The sequence below is a fragment of the Rhincodon typus genome, chromosome 6 (genome assembly GCF_021869965.1).
Source record: "Rhincodon typus isolate 14 chromosome 6, sRhiTyp1.1, whole genome shotgun sequence".
NCBI lineage: Eukaryota > Metazoa > Chordata > Chondrichthyes > Orectolobiformes > Rhincodontidae > Rhincodon > Rhincodon typus.
Window position 1 is genome coordinate 36,125,167 of NC_063337.1, and position 13,958 is coordinate 36,139,124.

The window sequence follows — 13,958 nt, forward strand, 5'->3', positions numbered from 1 at the left end:
TAAATGTGATGATTGTTATGAGTTGTTAATGCATCTTTTCTTGTCTATTTATACGGTAAGCTAGAATGTATTGTTCCCATTAATACAATTTCTGTGGCTTTATGTTTAAGTTAAATATTTTTATTATTTAATTATGAATTGCACCTTTTGACTCTTGTTTTTACTGCTATTAATATACAGGTCGGCTCTGTACACAACTGCAAATAATGACCTCCGATCGTTCTGCACGTCTTATTAAGGAACTGATGAATGCTTGCTGGCCTGGGAGAGAGATGATGGTGCAGTGGTCACCAGGGAATGTACAGAAGAAACACCCACCCATGTCTTGGCTGACAACAGTGTGGAGATATTTATATCACAATTTCCCTGAAGACCTGACTCTGTTTGAAGAATTGCCATTGATCCCCAAGATGCCGTTAGATGAAACCCAAAGCACAGTTAGTCTTTTACGGCTCCGAGATCCGTCTCCCATAATCGTAGAAGCTGACAATGAATCCCAACTCCCTGAGTTCCTCCCAGACATAATTGAGAAACTTGGTGGAGTTGTCATTAAAGAACTTGACCCATGTTTGCAGCACCCTCTGATAAAAAGATACATCCATTCTCCTTTGCCTAGCACTTTGTTACAGATCCTGGATAAGGCAGCGCCACAAAAGATCTTCAGTCAGATTATGTTACTACCTCCAACACACAAGGTTGCACTGAGATATTTCTTAGCTAGTTTGCCAGAAGTGAATGATCGAGACAAGAAAATTCTTCAGGAACTGATGATCTTTAACAAAGTTGAACCATCCTCTGAGAAAAGCAGCCGAAGTTTTATAGCGTTAAAAGGAAGTAAAGTCTTGCATCACACTGCAAAGCTTCCATCAGACATACGACTATCCATTCCAGTAGTAAATTGCAGTGATGAAGCTTCAATCCGGCTTGTTACCTTACTGAAAATTGAACAATTAAAAAGTACAGACTGCCTAAAGATTATATTACAAGACATTGAGAAAAACTTTTACTCTAATAAGGACATCACAGATATTGTGATTTGGATTCTGATCAATTTAGCTTTCCTCAAGGATGAAAATGTTTTGTTTATAGAATGGCTGAGGTCCTTGAAATTTATTTCTACTTCTCAGGGAAGATTAATGTCAGCTAATGAATTGTTTGATCCTGACATAGAAACATTACAGAACTTGTTTTATGCGGATGAGAAAACATTTTTTCCTCCAGACAGTTACACCTCAACGCCAGATATCTTACATGCTCTGAGACAAATAGGTTTAAAAAATGAAGATCAGATAACTGAAAAGGAAGTTGTACAAGTGGCCAAAAGAATTGAAGTACTGCAGAGCAGTAACAAATTTGAGCAAGATCTGGTGACCAGAAAAGCTAAAACATTACTTGTGATTCTGCACAAAAAAAAGAGTTTATTGATTTCGACTGAAACAAAGACAACAATGCAGAAGTTAAAGTGGGTTCCAGTTTGTAAGAAACGTCCTCTGAATTATCCTCAATCCCTAACTTGGAAAGGAGATGTGTTAGATTTTCACAAGGCATGTGAAATGCGAGATTTATCTGAAGCTGTATTATTGGGCTCTGCAGTGCCCCTTGTGGAGAACATCTCTTTGGAGGTGAGAACATTGTTGGGTTTTTCCAAAGAGCCCAGTTTAAACCAGGTTTTAAGGCACTTGAAGAATGTTGTTGATTGGCATACATCTCAGGATTTCAATGATGATGAATGGTACCAGTTTCAACATTTCTTGCTTGATATTTATGAATATATGCAGGGCAATTTGGAGAAAGGTAAAGAAGCATTCAGTTCATTGACGTTTCCCTGGGTGTGGACAGGAAAACTCTTTTCTGTTCCTGAGCAGGTAGCTATTAAACCAATTCAAGAGCTTGATCTAGAGCCTTACTTACATATCCTTCCAAAAACCATGGCAAAATATCGTAAGTTGTTTACCTTCTTTGGAGCACTAGAAGAGGTAAATACTGAGTATGTCTTCAGCATTATCAAGACTATCAAACAACAATGTGTTGATGAGATCGATGAACAGGCAAATAAACAAAACCTACTTCTGGTACTGAATATCTTAAGATGGTTATATGGTAATCAGATCCAAGTTAGCCTTGATACTCCAATACCTATTTATTACAGTAAAGATCCCAACAGATTAGTAATGGAACCCATTCACAATTGTAGCTACTGTGACATCAAAGTAGATGATCTTAATGAGTTGCTTGATGATTCCTTAGAGACCATCTATTTGGTACATGAAGACATCCCTATGAAAATGGCTGAAGCACTGCAAGTGCCATGCCTTAGTACCAGGCTCATTAACCCAGAGAACTTGGGCTTTGAGCAGTCTGGACAAAGAGAGCCACTCACAGTGCGCATCAGAAACATTCTTGAAGAATACCCATCAGTTGCAGACATCTTTAAAGAGCTGCTGCAAAATGCAGACGACGCTGAGGCAACTGAATGCAGCTTCCTGATTGACATGCGGAGAAATGCAGACATCCGAGAAAACCTTCTGGATCCAGGAATGGCCGCGTGCCATGGGCCTGCTCTGTGGTCATTTAATAACTCTGATTTTACAGATTCTGACTTTATAAACATAACCAGACTAGGTGGATCACGGAAGAGGAGTGAGGTGGACAAAGTTGGGAAATTTGGACTCGGGTTCAACTCCGTGTACCACATCACAGACATCCCGATAATTTTGAGCCGTGAATTTATGATAATGTTTGATCCAAATATCAATCATTTGGGAAAGCATATACGTGACAAAACAAACCCTGGGATAAAGATCAACTGGAACAAACACCAAAAGAGATTAAGGAGGTTCCCCAATCAGTTCAGGCCATTTGTGAATGTATTTGGTTGTGACTTACCACTGACTGTTGAGAAGCCTTTCTGCTATTTGGGAACTCTGTTCAGACTTCCTTTCAGAGTGGAGGAGGAGGCAGCAGTCAGTGAAATTAGCGGTGTGTCCTACAGTACGGCCGATATCTATTCTCTGGTTGATGAGTTTAGCTTGTGTGGCCACAGGCTGATTCTCTTCTCTCAGAATGTAAACACCATGTTGCTAAAATACCTAAAATCAGATGAAACCGATCCTGGCTTGGCACAGACCATCGTCGCCATCAAGAAAATAGTTTGTTCATCAAAAGCTGTGACAACACCCATGAACATCTTAAAGGAGGCTGCAAAACTGATGAAAATACTTGCTAATACAAGACAGCTCCCGTCTGAAGCACCGAGGTGTGCCTGCATAGTGCAAATTGTAGTAGATGAATTTTTTCAGGTGTTCAGAAGGATTGTGGATCTCCAGTCACCATTATTCAGAGGTCCAGAAGAAGAAACTACACCTTTCTTTGAAGTTTCTGCCAAAGCAGCACAAAGCAAAAAGGTAAATGAAGACGTACCACAAAAAGTCACTGAATCCACTACTTGGTTGATATGTTCATGCATGAATACTGGAGAAGCTCTGATATTTTCACTGCAAGAAAGTGGGAGACGATTAGGACTTGTCCCTTGTGGGGCTGTTAGTGTTTTGCTATCTGAAACAGAAGACAACAAGTGGAGCATTAAAACAAATGGCAGTGCTTATGGGGAAGTGTTCTGTTATTTGCCTTTGAGAATCAAAACTGGATTGCCAGTGCATATCAACGGTTGCTTTGCAGTTTCCTCCAATCGAAAAGAAATTTGGAAAACAGACACCAAAGGGAGATGGAACATGATATTTATGAGACACGTGATTGTTCAAGCATATTTAGAAGCACTCGCTGTGTTACGAGACATGGCTGTTAATGGAGAACTTGTTAATTACAACTATTATACCCTCTGGCCTGATATTGCCTTGGTTCATGATGACTTTGCTGTCGTGTGGCAAGGCCTCTATGAGGATATTGCCAAAGGAAGGGGAAAAAAACTGACAGAAGTGTTTTCAGATGGCACTTCGTGGGTTTCAATCGAAAACATAAGATTTTTGGATGATGCTTTGCTTCACAGATCAGTTGTCGGACCTCTGGCTTTCGAGATCCTTTTGAAGTTCCTTAAGAAGGCTAAGCCTCAACCATTGTGTGCTGTGGAGCTTCCATCTTGGGTCAGAGCTGGCTTTGAAGAGGCAGGATGCAAAGGTATACTGTTGGAGAATACATTTTCTGAAAGGCAGTTTTTTACAGAGGCATTTTTTCCATACATTGAAGAGCTTGAGGCAGATCTGAGAGATCCTTTGATGCTTTATGTTCTCGATGAAAAAGTATTGGAGCTTTCAGGGTTTCTGCGTGTTACCCGTTGCATACCATCTTCAGGTGAGCACCACCAGTTATCCGTTCCTTCAAGACTCATCCATCCAGAAGGACGAGTTGCTAAGCTATATGAGACAAGTGATGGGCGATTCCCATATGGAACTACGCAAGACTTTTTGAACCCAGTCCGTTTAGTAAAGCTGGTGCAACTTGGCATGATTAAGGATGACATTTCGTGGGAGGATTTACTAGAGCGGGCAGAATCTGTGGCGGCGCTGAATCAAAGTGACCATGCAGGAGCTTGCCACCGTAGCAGCATTATTCTGAGTTTAATTGAAGAGAAAGTGAAGTTTCGGGATCACAGAGCCAAAGATTTTGCTGAGAAATTTCAATCCATACCTCTCCTTCCTTTCCTCAAAAAGCCTCCTGGTTTCACATTGCACTGGAAAGGAAATGATTTTCAGCCTGAAACCATGTTTGCAGCGAAGGAGCTTTACACAGCTGAGTACCAGGATGTAGTTTGCCTTCTGCATCCTATTTTAAATGAAAATCCCCCCAGTAAGGGATGTGGTCCCCTATCTTCTGGTGTTAAAGAGTTCTTTGGGTTACTAAAGAAGCCACCTATTCTTGTAGTGTTGGGTCAGTTGAAGAAAGTAGCTACTTGCTTCGATGGTATTACCCTGTGCCAAGAGAGCATTACACATGCTTGTTACAGATACCTTCATGAGGCCATGTTGAAGAATGAAACTGCAAAGTTGCAGATCAATGAGGAACTTCAGAATTTTAATTTTGTTCTGGTTGAAAACACTTACGTTGAGTCAGCGAAGGTTGCTTTCCACCTCAATTTTGATGCAACTCCTTACCTGTACCAGCTCCCAAACAAGTACAGAAACAATTTCCGAGAGTTTTTTGAAAAACTCGGCGTCCAGTCTTCGTTCACAGTTGAAGACTTTGCATCTGTCCTTCAAGACCTAAAAACGGAATGTGCCCAGGAACCCCTGAGCGAGACTGATTTTCAACTCTGCCGAAGGATCATTAGTGAAGGTGTGTGGGGTCTCATTAGAGAGAAAAATCGAGACTATTGCAAGAGAAAGTATGGAACGCTTCTGTTACCAGACAGTGAGCGGTTCCTTGTTCCAGCGAAATCTCTGTGTTACAATGATTGTCCGTGGATAAGAGTAAGTGATAAAAGTGTGAAATACTGCCATCCTGACATACCGAGAGAGGTCGCGGTTAAACTTGGAGCACTCCCAAAGCGTCACAAAGCGTTAGAGCGTTATGCATCCAATATCTGCTTTGCGACTCTTGGCAGTGAATTTGGACAGAAAGAGAAGCTAACCAGCAGGATTAAGAGCATTCTCAATGCTTATCCTTCTGAGAAAGAAATGCTGAAAGAACTACTCCAAAATGCAGATGACGCCAAAGCCACTGAGATCTACTTTATCTTTGATCCTCGAGAACATCCAGGAGATCGAATCTTTGATGACAAATGGGCACCCCTTCAAGGTCCTGCAATTTGTGTTTACAACAACCAACCATTCACAGAAGATGATATTAGAGGCATTCAGAACCTCGGAAGAGGGACAAAGGAAGGGAATCCAGGTAAAACTGGGCAATATGGAATAGGATTCAATTCTGTGTATCATATAACAGACTGCCCAGCGTTTATTTCTGACAATGACGTACTCTGCATATTTGATCCCCATGCTCGGTATGCTCCTGGATCCACCAATGTTAGTCCTGGGCGCATGTTTAGGGATTTGGATTCAGACTTCAGGACCCAGTTTGCAGATGTGCTGAACCCATTTCTTGGCACTCTTTTCAAACTTGAAAATGCCACCATGTTTCGGTTTCCAGTAAGAAATGCTGAGATGGCCAAAATATCTGAAATCTGTCAAGTTCCTGTTTCGGATCAAATGGTACAGAATCTTTTGGACAAACTGCGTAGTGATGGAGCTGAACTTTTAATGTTTTTAAATCACATGGAGAAGATTTCCATTTGTGAGATTGAAAAGGCAACTGGGAACCTAAATGTTCTGTATTCTGTGAAAGCTAAGATTACAGATGGTGACAGGTTGAAACGAAAGCAGTTTCACATATCTGTACTCGATTGTGTCAATAAAAGGAAACAACTTAGCCAAATCCCAGTTCAGCAGATTACTTACACAATGGACATTGAAGATTCCGAAGGCAACCTTACAAGCTGGTTAGTTTGCAACAGATCGGGTTTCTCAGATATGGAGAAAGTTTCAAAGTCTGTTATATCAGCTCATAAAAATGAAGACATAACACTTTTCCCTAGAGGAGGAGTTGCTGCCTGCATCAGCCATAATTACAAAAAACCTTATAGAGCTTTCTGCTTTCTGCCATTGTCATTGGAGACAGGGTTACCTGTCCATGTAAATGGGCACTTTGCTTTGGATTCAGCCCGGAGAAATTTGTGGCGTGATGACAATGGTATTGGAGTGCGTAGTGATTGGAACAATAACCTTATGACAACGCTGATAGCTCCAGCCTACGTGGAGTTGCTGGTACAGGTACGGAAACGCTACTTCCTAGGTTCTGACCCATCCATAACAGTCTTGCAAAATACGCCCATTCATGTTTTGAAAGATTTAATGAAAAAATTTATGACCTTCTTCGCTGCTAATAAGTCTGACATACAACCAGATTGGTACTGCCTTGTGAAATCTGTCTATTGTTGTCTTCATGACGATCTCAAGCGTCTTCTACCAGTAGTCCGGATACCAAATGCAGACAGTGGAGAACTCCAGCCTACGATTTTTATTAGCTGGGTGAATACATCCATGGCGAACAGAAATAGATCATTCTTTGATAATTTGCTGCAAGACGAACTGCAGCACATGAAGAACACAGAGTACAATATGGCAGTACGGAAAACCATTGCTGAAAATGTTTACAGGCTGAAAAATCTGCTTCTTGACATAGGATTTAACTTAGTGTACAGCTCTGATGAAACAGCCAACATTTACCACTGTTTTCAGGAATCAGGAATTCCTGTGCAATATGTAACACCTGCTGATGTGCGAGACTTCTTGCACTCATTCACATCTCCTGATTCAAGCTGTCATGTTGGAAAGTTACCGAGTCGATTGCACCAAACTACTTTGAAACTCTTTCACAACTTAAAACTTCTGGTTGACTACTGCTTCAAAGATTCAGAAGAGAACGAGATTCGAGTGGAAGGGCTCCCTCTTCTCATTACTCAAGATAATGTTCTGCAAGTGTTTGATGCAAAACGCCCAAAGTTTCTGACAACCTATCATGAATTGGTTCCATCGCGTAAAGAATTATTTATGAACACACTTTACATGAAATACAATAACATCCTGCTCAATTGTGGTGTTGCAAAAGCTTTTGATATAAGCAGCTTTGCTGAGTTGCTATCATTTGTGCTGCCTAGGGAATATAGGACAAAATCTATTGTGAAATGGAAAGACAATTTTGGAAGTGAATCCTGGTTGAAGAACTGCTGGCATTTTATCAGTGACACAATTTCTGTTAAGGAAGGCGAGGCAGAGATTAGACCAACATTTGAAACAATCACTGAGATATTAAAAGACTGGGCTTTGTTGCCTGCTATAAAATTCACCATTTCCAGCAATAGGATGCTAGTGCCTGAGAGTGATGTTCTGGTACCTCTCAGTTTGATGACTGTCCCTATCTACCCGAGTGGCCAAAATGAAAAAGTTTTCAATACTCTAATGAAAGCAGGTTGCATTCAACTAGCATTGAGTAAAATTTGTGCGAAAGATAATATTTTAGTCTCACAGCTGGCTTTGCACATGGCAAATGTTGAGAGTCCTGCTAGCATTCTGAAGGCTCTTGATTATATGGTCCGAACATCAACGCTCAGGACCGATCACTTGTCTGACAATGACTTTGAGGTGCTCCTGATATACTTCAACAGCAACTTGAAACAACTGGTGGCCCAAGATGACGTAAGGATTCTGAAGTCTCTGCCATTTTATAAAGCAATTAATGGTATCTACGTCAGTATTTTCAAATATGGCTCATGCTTTGTTCTAACAAAGAGCATTCCTCTAACTGGAATAGACAGATGGGCAATGTCAACTGCCTTTGCATTTCTTGCAGACAGTCCCCATCTAAAGGACCTGTATGCTTTCCTCAATTGTACGCCTATCGATGATCTTGAGGTATATTTGAAACATTTGCTGCCAAAGTTTGATAACCTGTCCAGTTCAGCTAAGATCGAACATCTGGTACATTTGAAGAAGAAACTTTCTAACCTGGAGGAAGGAACGGCAATCAGGGAAAAGCTGTTTGAAAAGCTTGAAAGTCTCGCAATTATTCCGGACTCATTGTACCGCTTAAAGCCTGCAAAGAATTTTTATGATAGAACAGAAAATGTTTTTGAAGTTATGCTGCCAGAAAGTGCTTTCATTTCTCAGGAGTTTTTTCGGAAGCTGGAACAAGTTGAGAAACCTAAGAACCGTGCTGCATTCCTTACGTCGTGGATAACATTCTTTCGAAACATAGGACTGAAGTACTTAGTCTCCCAACAACAGTTGCTGCAGTTTGCTAAGGAGATTGGAACTCGTGCTCAATCAGAGAATTGGTCCAAGGAGACCACACAGAACAAGGTTGACATCCTGTTAAATCATATATTTCAAGAAAGGACAGACTTGTTTTCCGGAAGTTTTCTTAAGGAGCTTTCATTAATTCCATTCATCTATCCAGAACGTGCTCCAGCAGATCTTTTGAAACTTCATCCTCAATTTCAAGAATTAAATGGGATTCTTCCTCTAATACAGTTCAATGGCTCTCAGGTCAATCCCAAATTCAAGCAAACTGATGTCATGCAATTGCTGTGGACCTCATGTCCAATTCTCCCAGAAAAAGCAATACCTTCAAGCATTAAGGAGCAAGAGGATAGCAAACTTAGTAACCAGGAGCAAGTAGAGGAAGTCCTGGCAATGCTAAATGTCAGTCTGGACCCTCCATCAGACAAAGTGATAAGCAACTGCAAAAACATCTGTAATATTGCAGCTCCGGAGGACGACATGATAAAAACAAGGGTCAAAGTCTTACGCAGTACTTACGAATTTCTGAATGCAGAGAAGAAAGATTTCCGCTTCCACCTTCGAGGTGTTGCCTTTGTTATGGTCGAAGATGGTTGGAAGCTGCTCAAACCTGAAGAGGTTGTAATAAATCTTGAGCATGAGTCCGATTTTAAACCTTACCTGTACAAACTGCCTTTAGAACTAGGCACTTTCCATCAGTTGTTTAAACTTTTGGGTACGGAAGATATTGTTTCAACAAGACAGTATGTTGAAGTTCTTGGGCGTATATTTAAAATATCTGAGGGAAAACAGCTGGAGCCAAATGAAATGCGAACTGTCAAAAGGGTCGTCTCTGGCCTATTTAAGAGCCTCCAGAATGACCCTGTAAAGGTCAGACTTGATCTTGACAATGTTCGAGAATTAGGTCTTTATCTTCCAAGTAGTGATGGTAGATTAACAAAGTCAAACATGTTGGTTTTTGATGATGCCCCACATTATAAGAGCCGAATGCAAGGTAATGTAGGTGTTTTAATGCTTGTGGATCTCAGCCAGTGTTATCTAGGCAAAGACCATGCTTTTCACACAAAGCTAATCATGCTACTTCCTTCAAAATTGAGGCCGAGGCTACTTAGTGGAATCTTGGAAGAGATCCTGGATGAAGAAACACCAAAGATATGTCAGTTTGGAGCACTCTGCTCATTACAGGGTCGTCTTCAGTTGCTGCTGTCTTCTGAACAGTTCATCACAGGTCTCATCCGGATAATGAAGCATGAAAATGACAACGCCTATCTGGCAAATGAGGAAAAAGCCAGTCGACTCTGCAAGGCCTTGCGTGAGGGTTTGAAAGTTTCCTGTTTTGAGAAGTTGCAGACAAGCCTTCGAGTAAAGGGATGTAGCCCAATCCCTCACAGTAAGAGTGAAACATTAGCATTTCTGAAGCGATATGGAAACGCAGTGATACATCTGTACATCCAGCATGCAGAGAGCAAGGATATCAATTTTCTCTTAGCTCTAGCGATGACTCTTAAAACTGCAACTGACAACTTGATTTTAGATACCTCCTACCTGATAGCTATGCTTGGCTGCAATGACATCTACAGAATCAATGAAAAGCTGGACAATTTAGGAGTTAAGTATGACTCCTCCACTGAGCCTTCAAAACTTGAGCTGCCTTTGCCAGGTACACCTATACCAGCTGAAATTCATTACTTACTCCTCATGGACCCCATGAATGTATTTTACCCAGGAGAATATGTTGGGTATCTTGTTGATGCTGAAGGTGGTGATATATATGGATCATACCAGCCAACCTATACTTATGCCATTATTGTACAAGAAGTAGAAAGAGAGGGAGATGAGAATTCTAGCTTTTTAGGTAAGTATTTCCAAATTGATATTGGCTACAGTGAGTATAAAATTGTAAGTTCCCTTGATCTGTACAAATTTTCAAGACCTGATGAAAGTTCCCAAGGACGTGATAGTACTCCAACCACACCTACAAGCCCCACAGAATGCCTTTCACCTGGTCTCAGGCCAATTCCTCCCCATTTTCCTGGAAGGGAGAGTCACAGACTGCCAACTTCAAGGAACCAGTCTCCAAAGAAGATCAAACTGCACGCTCTGCCTGAAATCCTTCGAGAGGTCACAGCGGTGTTAGAGCAGGCTTGGAGGCTACCTGAACCAGAAAGGAAAAAAATTATACGGCGATTATACCTCAAGTGGCATCCCGATAAAAATGCGGACAATCTGGAGATTGCGACAGAAGTCTTTAAACATCTGCAAAACGAAATCAATCGATTGGAAAAACAAGGTCTGGGAGGTTCTGATTTTAGCACAGATCGTGCATCAAGGAGAACTTATTCCTCGTCATCCGCTCGGTTCCAGTCAGAAAAATTTTCATTTCAGAGGTTTTATACTTCATGGAACCAGGAAGCAACAAGCCATAAATCCGAGAGGCAGCATTTTAAGGGCAGGTTTGCGTCAGCACCAGGTTCATCACACTCCTCTCGTTTTTTTGTGCCTCCAACTTACAAAACTGTGGGCAATCCCATAGAGGCACGAAGGTGGCTCAGACAAGCTCGGGCAAATTTTTCCGCAGCTCGGAATGACCTGCATAAAAATGCCAATGAATGGGTGTGTTTTAAGTGTTACTTGGCAGCAAAACTGTCTTTGATAGCAGCTGAATATGCAGTGAAAGGAAAGTCTGACAAAGATGTTAAACCAACTGCACTTGCACAGAAAGTGGAGGAATACAGCCAAAGTCTGGTAGGACTTGTAACCGATGTAAGTACTCTGGAAGCATATGGTGTTGATGGATTGAGGACCCGGTATCCAGACCTCCTCCCTTTTCCTCTAATTCCAAATGATAAATTCACATCTGAAGTAGCAATGAGAGTGATGGAGTGCACTGCTCGGATCATCATAAAACTGGAAAATTTCATTCAGCAAAAACTATAGGATCACACTTAGTATGATTCACAAATACATGAGCTGTAACCAGGGAAGTAGTTCATTACAATCGCCTTCCAATCTGCTCCTAGCATTTAATTCAGTCAAGTTTTGTTTCGGGGATGAGAGTGACATGAATATCTGAATATTTTCCTTATTTAATCTTAACACTTAGTTATGTCCATTTAGACTATTAAATTATTTTTATTTAATGAAATAAAATGGATAATATTTGAAAGTTGAACTCAGATCCAAATCTCCAACCAGAAATATCTAATTTCCATTCGAATAAAGGGGCAATTTAAAGTCGATTATGTAGTATGATTAAAGCAATACACTGCAATTCCTAAACACTACAGCATTGCAGTGGTTCATGGGCCTAAATAGCTTTAGTAATGGAGAATGTGCAGTTTTAAATATACACAGCAAACAATACCAGTTAGTTTACTTTCTGCAAACTGTACATATGAAATTGCTGTAAAATAAGAAATCTCAAGAAAACTGCTTTTATCATGCAAAGTGTCTTGAAGACAATTAAATTATCTGATAAGTTACCTAAACACAGAACAGTCCTCCTTTGATACAGGAGATTGTTTTCCACAATTGGTTCAATGCTGCACATAATACATAAATGTAATTTCATTGAGGTCAGAATGTTCAATTATAAGCCATACACAAAGAAGATCCTAAGTAAGGTAATTCTGATTCAGCAAAGGAAAATAGTTTAAATAGTTTTTTTTATACAGAGCTACATGCTTAACCCAGATTAATACTCAGATCATTTATCTGTCATTGCCATCTGTTCAGTCTAATGATAAAATTATTCTAGTGACTTAAGGCTCCAAATAAAACTTCCAAATGACCGTTGCACTTGCCCTAGGGTTATTGAGTAAAGCTTTTCAAGTTACTGTTATTTGCCTTGAGAAACAAATTTAAGCTTTGTTGTTAACAAAATAGTTCCATTTTCCCAGTGCAATTGGCAAAGCATGATTGAATTAGCCTTTTCATCCATCATCTGATTGTAACAGTGGTGAAATATTGTGGTGTTTGCTGTATCTTCATAATCTTGAACATAGCAGTGTAGAGTAAAGCTGAAGTATGTACAGCTGCTGGAATTGAGCAACTGTACCCTATATACAGGCAAGCTTACTTTTCATTGTTTTAATGCCTTAAATATATGCGACAGGTTATGGTAACTTGCACTAGATTAATTGAGGAATTACTTAACTGTGCTCTTTGGGGGTTAAGGAGAGTGTTAAGATTTAATTTTCAGTAATGCTTGCAGTTGAACTCCCAATGGCTGTTATTATGCAAACAAGTTTTTTTTGCCAAATATATACAATAGAAGTCTTGACACTACACATTCTGTAAGTATTCACAAAAATGGGCTGGGTCCAAGCAGTGGACTATAACAATGTGTTTCACACCATAGTTTTACAGATTTAATGAAATATAAGCAACTGTTTTCGGGTTTTAGACCTATAAATTCTATTTAATTGTGTGATGAAAACTAAAAGCTCATTTTGTATCTGCAGTGTTGTGCAATATTTGTGTTCTTCAAAGTGTTTTGAGTACTTGCTGTCCCTAATTTTCCAAGAACACTTTATTCATTAATTCAACAGTGAGACCTAATAGAACAGGTATATTTTTGACTACTTCACATGACATTTTCATAGCCAGTTTCTGCTATTCGTTATTCAGATGAGATGTGTTTTAATGTGTTTTCAGTTTTACTTTTATATTACTGTATTTTATTAGTGAACAAATGGTAAAGGTGCTGGTATGCATTTATATATTAATGTGTTTTGTGTATTTTGTTTACGACGTCCTCATATTTCTAGAATTTATTGAAGAGATGGGTTAACATTTTTGCCTTATTGCGTTTGTAATGAATGTGGTAACAAGATTTGCTTTTGTTTTAATTTTAAATATAGATGGATTGGCCAAGCTAAATTGCCCATCGGGTCCAGGGACGTGCAGGCTAAAGGGATTAGCCATGGGAAATGCAGCGTTACAGGGATAGGGTAGGGGGCTGGATCCGGATGGGATGCTCTTCAGAGGGGGTGGTGTGGACTTGTTGGGCCGAATGGCCTGCTTCCACACCGTAGGAATTCTATGATTCTGTGATTCTATATCTATGAGCCACTTTATTTGGCATCCTAGATCATTGACTTGAGGTGTGTTTTCAATATTGGAAACATTTAGAACTATTGTTTGGGT

General features: G+C 40.1%; 1 protein-coding gene across 1 annotated transcript in view; it reads left to right on the forward strand.

The window, feature by feature from the left end:
• sacs (sacsin molecular chaperone) overlaps window positions 1-13,712 on the forward strand; it is a 96,118-nt gene extending 82,406 nt beyond the window's left edge. Inside the window, exon 11 of the mRNA XM_020530497.2 lies at window positions 181-13,712. Within this exon, the coding sequence (XP_020386086.2) occupies window positions 181-11,747 (11,567 nt within the window). The 3' untranslated portion in view covers window positions 11,748-13,712. The remainder of the gene's footprint in view (window positions 1-180) is intronic.
• Window positions 13,713-13,958: the final 246 nt, after the last annotated feature.